The following is a 14,916-nucleotide window of genomic DNA, read 5'->3' as shown; positions in this document are numbered from 1 at the left end:
AGAGACAAAAGGATGTTATGCACTGACCCTTCTATTCTTGATTCCCACTCACATCCCATTGACTAGAATTAATCACAGGCTGGAAAAATGTGGGAGAGAAGGTGGAATATTGTTAGTCCACTACTTCTGTCACACATTCATACAAGTTCAGTTATTCTTCACAGGTATAGATAGCAATGCAACTTAAACATCTGTAGAAAGGTACATCTTGATATGCAAGGATGAATTTCAGATGATATTCTTTTTTGACAGTTTCTTTTCCTTAACAAAAGATGTCTATTTTTTAAAAATTGTATTTTGTTCTTAATCTTTCCAAAGTAAAGTGTTTAAGGTTGAAGTCTTATTTCTAGACTAGAATGCAGTACTATGAAGAGCCATTAATCATTAACCAACACTATAGGCATTGAAATAGTATCAAGGCTCATAATATTTATTTTTGAACATGCAGTGTTACTTTGCAGAGATATTGTATTTTGGAAATAGTGACAATGTATTTACATGATAGCAATAATGAAAATTTTCATTTTCTGTTTCAGTAAGCCTGTTGATATCTATTTTTAATTTGATAAAACCTATAGATTACATATCGCCTAACCCATCCATGATTGCATATCAAAATACGCTCAAGACAGCATACATGCTTCTCTGGATATAGACATCGCAAAAGTAATTATTAGCTTTCAGGCCAGCTTTATTTTGTGTTACATCAATCACTGGTATTCAATGTTTGTGAATCATACTCCTGCTTTCTTTGGTCTCTTGGTTCATAATAGAATTCATGGGAGTTAACAGGCAAGATGGGTTGAACTTGAAGCCATGAGTGTTTATGCTGCTGCCTTTTAATGGTCATAGCACAGAATTCCTTGAGGTTGGGTTCAGGTGGGAAATTCTTCAGAAAGACATTATTTGGTAGCATCAACAGCAAGTAATTTTATGGATTAGTGGCACCAAGACAACAGTGTCCTACCTCAACTGGCAGTCAAAAATTTTATGAACAAATTTGTACGATTTTGGGTGGGCAGTCAGTGATGGAAGGGACTGATAACGACTACTTCGATCCTTTAGAGTTGAACATCTGCCAGTTTGAAAGGTCAAGTGACATGTGCTTGGGTTGACATAGAATGACCCATTGTTGGTATATAGTATCTATATAAAGCTTGTTTTGACATTAAAATGGGATCTTTTAAAAGCTGGTAATTTAGTATACAAGTGCATATAAATGCCAACTTATGATTCTCTCTTACCATAATAGTTCTTACGTGAGCTTTGAGATGCCTTTCCAAATTGCTTTCACACCACTTGGTTGAAAGTTTCTAGCTAATCATAATTGCTAGCAAATAAAGCATTACTAACTTCTAATAACTGTATATATTCATAAATTTTAAATGCCATCAAGCTAATTTCTCAGATTTGCCTATTGTGATGAATCTGTGCAGTGATAACAATTACAGTGAGAAAAGTGAACAGTAACCATGAATTGTTTTATAACTGATCTCATAACTTGTGGACTGCAAAATCTTTGTTTATATCATAGCAGCCATTTTTTTTAATTTTTATTTTTGAAGGACTTAAAGCCCAGTAATATAGTAGTAAAATCAGACTGCACTTTGAAGATTCTTGACTTTGGACTGGCCAGGACTGCAGGAACTAGTTTTATGATGACACCTTACGTAGTGACTCGCTACTACAGAGCACCTGAGGTCATCCTAGGGATGGGCTACAAAGAAAACGGTCAGCAAACACTATTTACTTGAAATACTGTTTTGATTTATTTGCTTTTGTTTATCAGATTTCTTATGTAAATACTTAAATTGAAGTGCATAGAGTTAAATGTATCGCTGTATGGAATGATGTTTATCAAGAGTTTGAAAGTTACTACAAATTCTGTCATAAGTGTTTGGAAAAACTTGGGGCCCCTGTTTATTTAAATACAAATACATAATCATCAACACTACCATTAGATAAAGAATTTGTTGCCATGGCCCCTGTAACAGAATATATACCATTTTCTTGCCTGTAACTTGAAAAGCATTCTAACATGGGCTCAAGAAATCTTAAGTTTGCATTAATGATATTTGCACACATTTCCAATCCCATGACATTAAATAGCAGTAGCACCTAGTGCAAACTTTAAGGGCTGCAATAAGGCCATTCTGCTGATGGATAGCTGATGGATAATTAATTTAAGGTTGCCTTTCGGAGAAAACAGTGTTTCATCAAAGACCTTGTGTCCAGCCTTAAAGAAATGTCATTGTTATGTGCGAGTATAGTCAATTATATGTATCAGCATTTAGAATCAAGGTTGAAGAACATTATCAAGCATGTAGTTCATGAATTTAAAAAAATTTACGCATAAATATACATATATTTATACTTAAGAAATTTTGTTGAATCTCAGTCATTTAAGAGATGAGTAAGTCTACACAGGATTTTATTGACTTAAACTATAACTTTTAAAATGTGGTAACTTAATCCAAAATACTTACTAGAATAGGACCTAGACATTTTTTCTAGCAAAGAATCTGAAACAGCAGTTCACTTTGAATCAGGAAACTGTATCAAGTCAATTTGGGGGATTCTTTTTTATAAAAGATAACGTTGAACTGAGGATTTTAGCTTAATTTTCTTTTCTGAGCTTATTAAAAACACTTTAAATATTTACTACTATTCTTTTGTTCTTAAATAAACATGCTGTTCTGTTGTCTTACTCTTTACCTAAAATTGCCTTATACCCTGTAAAATCCAGTGAGTTAGATTTAGTATTAGACTCTTTTTTTTTTTTTTTTTGAGAATTGCTGCTTTAAGTGACCGGCATGAAGATTGTTTTTGTATTTGCTGTAAAACCATTGATTGTCACAGATAATGTATAATGTGGCACTCTGTCCTATAATTGTGATCTTGGGAGCTCCCTACCAGAAATTAGCACCAAGAAAAACTGTCATGTAAAGAATTGACATGCTTTCCTTTCTTAGATAAGAATTATATAGATCTACCTTATTGCCTTTTTTTTTTTCTTTTTTTGGGCCCCAGAAGACTGAGTCAAATGTAATGCTTAATTATGATAACTACATTAGCCAGCAAGGTTACACATAAGAACTTCTACCTTTTAGTAACACCTTTAACCCACTGCCACCTGTTTTAACAACTTTATTTTATATGTCTTTTATTGAAAGCCAGGTCAAAGCTTTTTGGAAAGTGTGAGATAATGGAATATATTTAAATTGCCAAATAGACTAAGCAGTTAGACCCTGTAAAACTCATTTTATGTATGAATCAGGCTTATCATATTCTGAGGAAAGTCTTCATTAACCCAGACAATATCTTTTCTCATGCTTGCAGCTTTTGAAATCTGTTTTAAGATGTTTTTCTTAAGATTATGTACATAAGTTGTGTCTTGAATAGTTAACTAAAGCTTGCTATTCTCTATAAAGTCCACAGGGAAAAATTATTGTAATAGATTTTTGCCAAAAAATGAAAACCCTGGAAAAAATTTTTCTCTGAACTGATTTATGAATGTTAACTTTTCCTCTAAAATTTTATCCTTGAAAGTTGAACTATGCCATAAATATAAAAAGAATTGTATGTATTTTAATGTGAAATTTTAGAGAAACTTTAGTTCCACAGGATTTCTAAAATTTGTTCCTAATCTAGCTCCTAAAAATTTTTTCCTAATCTAGCTCCTAAAATTCTGTAATGAACTGACAATCTCCTTATGAGTGTATTAGAAAGTACTGACTTTAAGTTCCCAAGTCCTGCTGTATTGGTAAAGGGTATATTTCTAACATCTATTCCTACCCTTTTCTTCTTTTGCTATTAGAGAATTGGGGCCTTCAAACTTCAAAAACAAATGCAAGTTTCTAAAGCTTTCCTTTCAAATTGCTCATTCCCCTCTTATATTAAACTGCAAGCACCTACTCTTTTTGTCTGATTTTCAAGCCCAAAGATATAAAATGTCAGGATATGTGGTTAGTTTTAATGAAACAGGTGGAGGTCCTCAAATTGCCCATTTCGCTGTCTAGCAGATTCTTTTCAGTATTGACTACAGCTCTCGTTTAAAGTTGACAAGGGTCATGGGACTTCCCTGGTGGTCCAGTGGTTAAGACTCTGCATTTCCACTGCAGGGGGCACGGGTTTGATCCTGGTCCGGGGAACTAAGATCCTTCATGCTGTGTGGCTAACAAAAAAAGAGAAAAAAATTAAAATTGGCAAGGGTCAGTAAGTCCACTAGGAGACTCTGTAGGTAATAAATCTGTGGGAACTTTCATACTGTATTCAGCCAAAACCAACTTCTTAAACCAAAAGCGTTTTGGTTCTATGGGTTTAAAACACTTTAGGTGGAAAACGTGAAATACACTTCTTTTATTAAGTTTTTTTGATTGATTATTTGTTCGTTCTCTATGCACTTGTTCCTTTTGGGATAGTAGAGTAAATGCAGCATGGTGTTGCCAAGGAGAAAAATGACCTTCAATTCAGAGTAAACATAGCACCTCTCAAAACGAATTTATGAACTCCAACTTGAAAATTTCTGAAGAGCTTTAGATTAAATTTTTAACTGTAATTATTCATAGAAACATTGTTTCTGTTAAGTATTTTAATATACTAGATTATGTCTGCTCATGCTTTTTTCTTTTATTTGACTTAAAGAGAGAGTATAATGCACAGTTGAACCTCAAAATAGTATAAAGATTTTATTTTTTAAATTTTGCTACCTCATGTACATTTTCAGCCTTACTTATAAGATTAGTGTTTGGTTCTTTTTCATATTTTATAAATAAATTTTCAGGGGCAAAATGTAGGTTTTTTAAATTATGTGATTCCTGTGCATAGCTCTCACTTTAAATTAGATACATAGTTAAAACGCCACACTTCACATTTGCTTTTGTGAATCAAAGCCTTTTGACAAATATTTTGTGTTTTAAATTATTCCATTAGCTAAAATTAAAATCATTTTTTTCTTTTGGTGATGTTTTGCAGTTTTTATATAATGCAGTCATATTATGCTTCTTTGATTTTAACGACCTTTTGCTTTGCTTTTCCTTCTTTTGTGCTGCAAACATATAGTGGATTTATGGTCTGTGGGGTGCATTATGGGAGAAATGGTTTGCCACAAAATCCTCTTTCCAGGAAGGGACTGTATCCTTGTGCTGCTGCAGCAGTTTAATTAGTTAGGTGATGAACTTCCTTATGTTCTCTAATGAAAATGAATATAGTGTACATTCATACATGTGGGTTTTTTTAAACAGACGTAAAGTTTGTGGCTGTTATAGTTCAAAAACTGTTGAGATACAAAGCTGAAATGTTTGTAGGCTGCATCTGGCAGTAGGAAATACAGTCTCTGCTGGTAGTTAGAGCACATTCATTGTCACTCATTTTTATTTTATACTGCTTTCTATAATTTTGAAGTATACATGGTGTGTGTGATTTTTTTTAATGTTATATATATTTTTTTTATTTTAACCAGAATCTTTATGTTAATGTCATTGCATTTTGTTTTCAGTTGACATTTGGTCAGTTGGGTGCATCATGGGAGAAATGATCAAAGGTGGTGTTTTGTTCCCAGGTACTGATCGTATCCTTATCTTTGGCCTAAAATGTAGTTTCTAAAGGTCAAAATGTATGACAGCACTTCATCTTGGTCAGGTATAATGTATTTTGTCTCTCCCTAATAAGAAAGTATTGTTAAATTACTCTTTCAAAATACCACCTGCTATTTGACATAGACTTTCCTTTCCCTAATTAATTGGTTGTTTCATATGTTAATTCTGAAAACTGCTCAGGTTAATTATCCACAATTATTTGCTGGCTTTGAGTTGATTTATTTAACCTAAATCAAAAGTCATGGCTTGCATTAAATTTTCTAATAATTATACACTTGAGTAAGTCTAGAAGTACTTAGGATATAAAATATGAATTTTGGAATTGTCTGTTGCTTCTGGTCATCCTTTTGTTTTGTCCTCCCCATTTCCTTTTTTGTTAATGTGCTGTGTGTTCTATGTCTTTTGGTTATTGTCTCATTACTCAACATAACATACTGATCTTTTCATCTGAGAATTTCAGCAGTAATAGTTTTACATGGTGATGAGTAGACTTGGGTCATGATTTTTGTTCATCTGACTGACTACTAATCTTTATAGTAACAGTGTTACGTGTCTATCAGCTAGTGAAACTTAGAATTGTTTTAGGAAGAGGAATGGGAAAAACTGTATTCACTGGGTTACAATAGGAAAGTTTTAGGTCTTAGTCCACGGGGAGGAGTTTGAGGTGTAAGCGCTAGAGATTGGAAGGAAAGAGACCAGAGAATTCTAACCATACACCTTAACCAAAATACTGAGTCATTTTCTTAAATTTCAGAGCTTTAAAAAAATTTTATTAACATAAGCTGAACAAAGAATGGCAAAAGGGAATGCCATCGTTTTTATTGCTACTGGTTTTCTGTTAGTGTAGAAAACTCAAAAAATGCAGGACATGTAATAAGAAATATTTATCTTATCAGAAATGCGTTCACATTTTCTGATAAGCTGGAAGGAAAGGCAAATTTTGTATTCTAAAATTATGTATAGTTTACATTTAGAGTCCTTATGGGTAGTAATTGTCATTTTGCTTTGAGCCACTTATTTGTATTTAGGATTTAAGAATTTAGAATTTAAGCTTCCATTTTTATGATAAAATTAGTCTTAGTAGACACATACATGCACATAATAAATAAGGTTAACAAAGCTTGTTTACTGATCCTTTTTGTCCACCTACAATCATTGCCTTTTGCAAGGTGGCTGTAATATTTATAACTGCCACATTCTTTCTTAGGATTTTTTAATTGCCATTTTCTTATTTTAATATGGATATGACTAATATGTTGAACATTAGATACACAGTATTTTTTCTTAGCTACTTGATATTAGATATTGATCAGTGGAATAAAGTTATTGAACAGCTTGGAACACCATGTCCTGAATTCATGAAGAAACTACAACCAACAGTAAGGACTTATGTTGAAAACAGACCTAAATATGCTGGATATAGCTTTGAGAAACTCTTCCCTGATGTACTTTTCCCAGCTGACTCGGAACACAACAAACTTAAAGGTACTTTTTATAAACATATATCTTTAATTCCATTGTGGGTAGGTGGGTGATTGTGGAGGGGGTTTATGAGGGTGTATTCATATTCTCATGGGACATAACATTGTCTCTGTAATGGACCAGTGTGAGGTTTTAGTTCTTTTTAGTTATTTTTTTGTGATTTTATATTTTTTAATCATATGTATGACCTAATTTTATAGTAAATCTGTTCTGTTTAAAACATTTTTTAATAAATGATAATTTCAAGTTTCTGAAATTTATTGATCATTTTAAAGCTTTTATGAGATACATGTACATTAACATCTCATTATTTTTGCAGCCAGTCAGGCAAGGGATTTGTTATCCAAAATGCTGGTAATTGATGCATCTAAAAGGATTTCTGTAGATGAAGCTCTCCAGCACCCATATATCAATGTCTGGTATGATCCTTCTGAAGCAGAAGCTGTAAGTTCTTTAATGTTTGAAGACTATATTGTACTCTTAGAGTTAGAATTAAAGTTAGGTTTGGAGGACATTTTTAAATTTTAAATAAAAATATAAATAAATGATGATGGTGTTTTTCTGTCTTTTCATGAGAAGTTTCTTAAGAGAAAGAACATATCCAAGTACCTCCTACACAAAATAAAGTTCCCCCGCACTGTTTCTTGCCTTTTTGCCATGTTACCTTGTGTGCTGAGCTAGAATATTGACCACTTTGGGAAAACATCTTAACTTAGTTGTAAACAAATTATTGTATCCAAAGCATAGCACAATTCTTTGATATAAATAAAATGTGACAATTTCAAAAACAGGAAGAAAAGAAAAAGACGGTTAAACATCTTTTTTCCTGTCACTGTTCTCTCTACACGAGATCAGTGTTGATCATTGATCAATCTTGGCCTAATGATGTATTTTTCCAAGCCTTCTGTCTGGCTATCATTTCAAATAATTGTAAAGAATTTATATACTCCCAATAAACTGACTCAATTATTGTTGCCTTGTTTTTCAGCCACCACCAAAGATACCTGACAAGCAGTTAGATGAAAGGGAGCACACAATAGAAGAGTGGAAAGGTAACATTCACCAGATTCTTTAAGATGAAGCTGAAAGAGCTCTGGCTTTCTATGTTGATTTATTCATCATTTTAGGGAAATGAAAGATATTTCCTATTATTTGTAACTGATATTTAATAATATTATTTAATATTTTTACAAAAGTAGGGAGTATGTCTCCTTCCCTCACTGACTTAATCCTAATGTCTTTGTTCCCCACCCCAGACAAAGACACATTTGTGCTTTCTGGAACTTGTATGTTCTTCCATAGTCTACAAAAATACAAACTTGTGTGTTTGATGTCTCCCCCTTCTCCTCTTCCACCCTGTTTTAATCACATATGGTTGTATACAGTGCACACTTGCTTTGTTGATATAATCATATATTTTAGAAATTATTCTCCCTTGCTCCATATACCTGGCTCATTTGGTTTAATAGCCGGTTAGTGATCTGCTGTTCGGCTGTGTCACAGGGTTCTGTTTCTAACAACCATTTGAAGAGCATTTAAGTTGTGTCTAGTCTGCTGTTACAAACAACTCTGCAGTGTTCTTGTGCACATCTGAGAACATGCCTGTAAGAAAAATCCTACAAGGAGATTCACTGGGCCAAAGGATATTTTTCAGTTACTCTCCAAAGAAATTGTAGCAGTTTACACTTCCATCAGCATTTTATGGGAATGTGTCTTTTACCCCCACCCTCACCAACAGAGTGAGTTAATTTTAATCTTTGCATATCTAATAGTTTTATTTTATTTTTTTACTTTGGTTGAACATTAATAATGCTTTGAAAGTCATGGCAGTGTTAAAATATTTCTTTCTTTAAAAGATTCCCTGGGACATTTCAGCCAGGTGACTTTTAGATCCTGCTTGCCTCCATTTATATTGTTGTCATTTGATATTTTGACCACTTTTGTAACTACATGACTTTGGACAAGTCACTTAAAATCAGGTAGACAGAGCTAAGAACCTAACCTATTAAGAGCTAAGAACCTAAATACTTGGAAGGCAAAAATATAGACCAGAGCACATAATACATCTACAGATATATTGGAGAGGAATGAATTTGATTCTTTCTTCTTAGGAATAACCAGAGATTAGTTTTCTCTAAGTCGACTTTGGGAGACATATAGTTAGACTCTGTAGAGCCCACCAGAATGATAGAATTGGGTAGAACCTAGTGCATCTATATATGTAATATACAGGAGTATAGAAACTTAGATTAGAGTATGTATTAAAGTATCTAACCTGATATTTTTATATATCATTACATTTACAATAAACATTTATGGTATTTCATGGAATCTTAATATGCCACCAATTGTAAAACACACTATTATGTACCACTAAGAAAGAGGAAACAATGCCAGTTGTACTGCACGATTGATTATAGATGCAACCCAGTTTCAAAGATATTAAACTGTGAATAAAGTACATCTTAAAATCAGTGAAACATCGTAATTTCATTTGTATATGGTTATATCTGGGATTTTTTATTACTGTAAACATGTTTATCTTTATTCCTTATCTTTTTCTCCTAGCCCCAAATGCAGTTTAGTAATTACCTACAAACTCCCTTTTTCAAGATCTGCTTAAGAATTTTAGCATCATAACAGAAAAATTCATTCATTGCCAAAGCCATTAACTACAGATTGCTTTGTCTAGTTAGTACTCCTAATTAGCTTTGGTTCTTCTGCCTCAGTCCCATTTTACAAAGGGGTATTTTCTCTCTCTTTTTAATCCTCCTATTCGGAATACTTATCATTCCTTTTTGTTTCTTTAAAGAAAAGCATCTCCCATTCTTTCCTCTATCAAGACTTCCTATTTTTCTTCTTCCCAGCCCAAGTAGGTTACCATCGCAAGCAAACTTAGGCATCTCCAGCTCTTGTTCATCCCAACATACCCACTTGTTTTACCTTATTATCAACATAAATGTTGCCATACCCTGTGATCAGAAATCATTTATTGAAAGTTTAATGTAAAGAATTACAGACTCCTTGAAATTCTGTGCAACATTTTTTGTTTATACATTTTTCTCAGAAGAGAGTTCATTGCTTTTATGCAATTCTCAAAGGATTTTATAACCCAGAGAAGATGATGAATAATGGCAATGTTAGCATCCACCAGAAGGTTCTTCTTAAGTCGGCATTCAGACTCATAAGGCACATCACACTTGACATCAGGATCATGTCGAAGAATACAGAGCAGGAGGCACGTACAATGCAGGGCAGGATTTGGTGTTACTCTTCAGTTGGAGTAGTCCTCCCAGCAGTCCACCCACTGTCCAGAAGCCTAGTTAAGGAACAAGATTCTCATGAAGAAATCTTGACAGTCATAGCATGCCATGCTTCAACTCAGAAGGAGTTAAAGTATAGTTACCTGATTCTTTTCCTTTAATAAAAATATATTTATATTCTATTCTGACTAAAGAAGGTTCCACATACTCTTGCATTTAAATCTTTTAACAGATATCTGGGTAAGTACCTACAGTGTACCAGGTACTATGCCAGGGCTCAGGAAATAGAAGTTAAAGACAAATTTGATTCAGGCCCTCACTGAGAGAATTAAATTAGCATTTGCTGTACAGAATGATATGGTATAATACAAAGTGCTGGTGGAGTAAAAAAGATAAAGCTTATAACCCCAGCTGTGTCTTAATCCAACTTTCAGAATATTATAGCAGAGACTTTGCTTCTTTCAATATAATTCATAGTTGAGGATCAAGAAATTGTTATTAACACCTTTGAATCTTAGGCTGACACTTCTGGACCCTCTGCCATTGCAAGAACACCATTCGAAGTACTTAGTGTGTGTAAAAATTTTTTACTTAAAACATACATATCTTGGGGGATTGCCTCTCAGACTTTGAAAAGTTTTTGTTCACCTCTTTTTCAGAATTGATATACAAAGAAGTTATGGACTTGGAGGAGAGAACCAAGAATGGAGTTATACGGGGGCAACCCTCTCCTTTAGGTTGGTTACAATATAAGCTTAGTTAAGATTACAGTTTACTTCTCGTGTGGTAATCTTCAGTGGCCTGAAACTTTCAGTTCTTTCCATATTTAGTACCATTAGTATTCAAAGTTTATTAAGTATAAGGAATACACTTTCTGTGGTAAACTTGAAAGCATTGGTACACTGTTCTATCAGTACATTGTACTGGTATATCAGTAACTGACTTCATAAAATGCATATATTTTTCTTTGATACTGAAATCCCATCGAAGAACAGAAATTTAAAACCTTTTTTTGTTGTTGTTGGCATTGTTGTGTTTAAAGAAGAAATTTCTCACAATTCAATATGTTTACCTTTCTGTGATTTAACAATCCTTACTTTGGATAAATAAACTAAAACTTCATGGCAAAATTCTGTACAGGATACCAATTTTGTACATGATACCTCTTTCTCATTTTGGTATTTTTGATTTGTTTAAGGCAGTAGCATTAAAACTGCTGTCAGAAGGTATTCTAGCTCTTAAGAACATTGGTTTGCAGGAGTTAAACATTTTCTTTTATCATAAGCTCATATTAAATTTTAGTACTTGTAAAAGCATAAAGAATTTAAAGGAAAAGTTAAATGACAGGTAACATGTACATATTAAGTACATACTACATGACAGACACTGATAGTTTTTGTACTTTGTTTCATCCATCCCCCCAGAACCCTGAAGAAGGGGTTGTTGTGCACATTTTACAGATGAGGAAACAAGTTTAGAAGAATTAAATGATATAAGACTACAAATCTTTTGTGTAGAAAAGCAATACTTGAAGCCACATTTATCAGTAACTTCAGAGGGCATGGTTTTTCCAGCATCCTATATGGCTGGCAACAGAGAATAGGGCAGTTTTAGGGAAGAGATTAAATTTGAGCTGAGCCTTGAAGGCTGAGTAAGTAATGTTTCAACAGGTAGGTCTTGAATTTGCGTGAAACTATGCCATTTTAATCCTTCTAAAATTCTTACACATTCTAAGAAAAAAATTGGATATCATATTTAGCATCAATGAAGTAAGATTTATAGGGATAGTTTCAGGTACCCGTTTTGTTGTACTATAAACATATATTTGTTTAAATAATTTTTGTAGCTTCCTATGACATTTTTGGTTATATTTTGAGTTCTTTTAATTCTTTGTGGGTTTTTTTTGTTTGTTTTTTGTGGTACACGGGCCTCTCACTGTTGTGGCCTCTCCCGTTGTGGAGCACAGGCTCTGGATGCGCAGGCTCAGCAGCCATGGCTCACGGGTCCAGCCGCTCCGTGGCACGTGGGATCTTCCCAGACCGGGGCACGAACCCACGTCCCCTGCATCGGCAGGCGGATTCTCAACCACTGCGCCACCAGGGAAGCCCTAATTCTTTGTTTTTTAAACCTTGATCAAGAATGCAGTCTTCTAAATTTTAATATAGATCCTCTTGAAAACATAAATTGGTTTCAACAGCTTTTTACCTACAATTAGCTGTAACAAAAGCTATCTTATAAATGCTTTAATAACTCAGTTAATTAGCTTTGTATTGATATACAGTAGTCATATAAGTGAATTGTTCATGATGGAGGCTTGAATGGAATTTGAAAAGTCCATTATTAGGGAGAGTTTTATACTTTAGCATACTGTCCTAGTGAATGGCACATCCTAAGTGCCAAATGTTTTGAGTAAACTTAATAATCTCATGAGATAGAGCAGTTGTGTTTGTTCTTAATTTATAAGTGAAAAATTTGAATCCTAGACAACACTTGACTGTGGTTACAAAATAAGTCAGTGGAAAGGACAGGGTTGTCCTTTAATGTATACATATATACAATAGTTTGCATCTGCTAATCCCAAACTCCTAATCCATCCCTCCCCCACCACCCCCTCCTGCTTGGCAACCACAAGTCTGTTCTCTATGTAAGTCTGTTTCTGTTTCATAGATAAGTTCATTTGTGTCATATTTTAGATTCCACATATAAGTGATATCATATGTTATTTGTCTTTCTCTTTCTGACTTACTTCACTTAGTATGGTAATCTCTAGGTCCATCCATGTTGCTGCAAATGGCATTATTTTGTTATTTTATATGGCTGAGTAGTATCCCATTGTATATATATATACCACATCTTCTTTATCCATTCATCTGTCATTGGACATATAGGTTGCTTCCATGTTTTGGCTGTTTAAATAGTGCTTCAGTGAACATTGTGGTATATGTATCTTTTCAAAGTATAGTTTTTGTCTGGCTATATGCCCAAGAGTGGGATTGCTGGATCATATAGCAATTCTCTTTTTAGTTTTTTGAGGAACTTCCATACTGTTTTCCACAGTGGCTGCACCAATTTACATTTATTAGGGCAGTAGTTGTTAACTCTTTGAGTCATACATTGCTTTGAGATCCTCTCTCCAACAGTATGCAATGCAGACAGTTTTGCATGTATTATTAAGTGTTGTTATTCACACACAGTCTGAAGCCAATTCATGAGTATTGCCATAGGACCATTTCTAACTATGGCTTGGACTTAACAATTCTTGTCCTGAACTGAAAATGAAAAACAAATTAGTAGAAAGGACAGGACTCCAGGTTTCCAGACGTTTTCAGAATTCTTACCTCGTGGCTAGCAGTGAAAAGTGTTTGTTAGTATTGTGTTGAATATCACTTGTGATTATTTTTAGTGAGCCTTTTAAAACCAAAAGAAAAATTATTGACCACTGGAGGTGGTCAGTACAGTACAAGTAGCTCGGTCTGCAACTCTGTCTGCAACTGATTTGCTGTTTTGTTTCTCATAGCACAGGTGCAGCAGTGATCAATGGCTCTCAGCATCCATCGTCATCATCGTCTGTCAATGATGTGTCTTCAATGTCAACAGATCCGACTTTGGCCTCGGATACAGACAGCAGTCTAGAAGCATCAGCTGGACCTCTGGGCTGCTGTAGATGACTACTTGGGCCTTCTGGGGGTGGGAGGGATGGGGAGTTGTTTAGTCATTGATAGAACTACTTTGAAAACAATTCAGTGGTCTTATTTTTGAGTGATTTTTCAAAAACGTAGAATTCATTTTGTAGTAGTTTTTTTTTTAATTTCAAGTGATGTAATTTAAAAATTAAGTTGTGTTTTAAAACAGCAACAAAACTGTATTTTTGCTGTAATTAACTGTAAAATGTAAACCTAATTATTTTATCATGGTTTAAAATTTTTGCATATTTGCTTTATCTTATGCTGCTGATTTTTTTTTTTTACTGAATTTGTAAGATTTTGTTTATCAAAGCAACTATTATGTGGTGACTTGCCTATATCATGAATTATTTAAGATTTTTATAGTTTTTTTATTAGAATTTATTCAAATGTTTTGTTCATGATGCTATCCTTTAGGGTTATGTGCGCTTATCAATGAAATAACCCCAGAGGAGTGAGGGAAAATAACCTGTAGCCAGTTATATTCAGGAATAACTACTGTAAATGATGAACGTGTTACAAAAACCTCCAATATTTGCTACTTGCCAATTCTAATTTAGTTACAACAATTGGTAGGTAATCCTACATGAATTTTGGCAAAAGCCCCATCATCTAAATGGTAGAATAACTCAGAGCATGTCTTTGAAGATGTTGGGCATCTACCACCACCCTCCTATCCCCATCCTACCCACCAAAAGTAAAGTAAGAGAATATGGTGTTTTCTGCAAATTTGTGGCATGCTCAAAGCTTATGATCACATAGAGTCAAGAGGATACTTCATGAATAATACATTTCAATGCAAATAAACAGATGGTTCACCTTTACTAGCTATGAGCCTGTTTTTGTATACACTGAGTTAATCTACTCAGGCTATAGGTCCCAGCAATGATC

The 14,916-nt window shown here is 33.9% G+C and overlaps 1 protein-coding gene across 7 annotated transcripts in view; it reads left to right on the top strand.

The window, feature by feature from the left end:
• MAPK8 (mitogen-activated protein kinase 8) overlaps nt 1–14,849 on the top strand; it is a 105,751-nt gene extending 90,902 nt beyond the window's left edge. For 3 of the 7 annotated variants that reach the window (XM_059051976.2, XM_067025206.1, XM_067025207.1), the window contains 7 exons: nt 1,566–1,731; nt 5,498–5,569; nt 6,900–7,082; nt 7,399–7,523; nt 8,068–8,131; nt 11,002–11,079; nt 13,865–14,849. In XM_059051976.2, coding sequence (XP_058907959.1) covers nt 1,566–1,731; nt 5,498–5,569; nt 6,900–7,082; nt 7,399–7,523; nt 8,068–8,131; nt 11,002–11,079; nt 13,865–14,010 — 834 coding nt within the window. In that variant the 3' untranslated portion in view covers nt 14,011–14,849. Of the gene's footprint in view, nt 1–1,565; nt 1,732–5,061; nt 5,134–5,497; nt 5,570–6,899; nt 7,083–7,398; nt 7,524–8,067; nt 8,132–11,001; nt 11,080–13,859 lie in introns of all 7 variants that reach the window. The other 4 variants (XM_067025204.1, XM_059051978.2, XM_059051977.2 and 1 more) reach the window with 4 other exon arrangements.
• Nucleotides 14,850–14,916: the final 67 nt, after the last annotated feature.

The sequence above is a fragment of the Kogia breviceps genome, chromosome 2, assembly GCF_026419965.1.
Source record: "Kogia breviceps isolate mKogBre1 chromosome 2, mKogBre1 haplotype 1, whole genome shotgun sequence".
In the NCBI taxonomy this organism is placed as follows: Eukaryota; Metazoa; Chordata; class Mammalia; order Artiodactyla; family Physeteridae; genus Kogia; species Kogia breviceps.
This window is presented reverse-complemented; position numbering and strand designations above follow the sequence as displayed.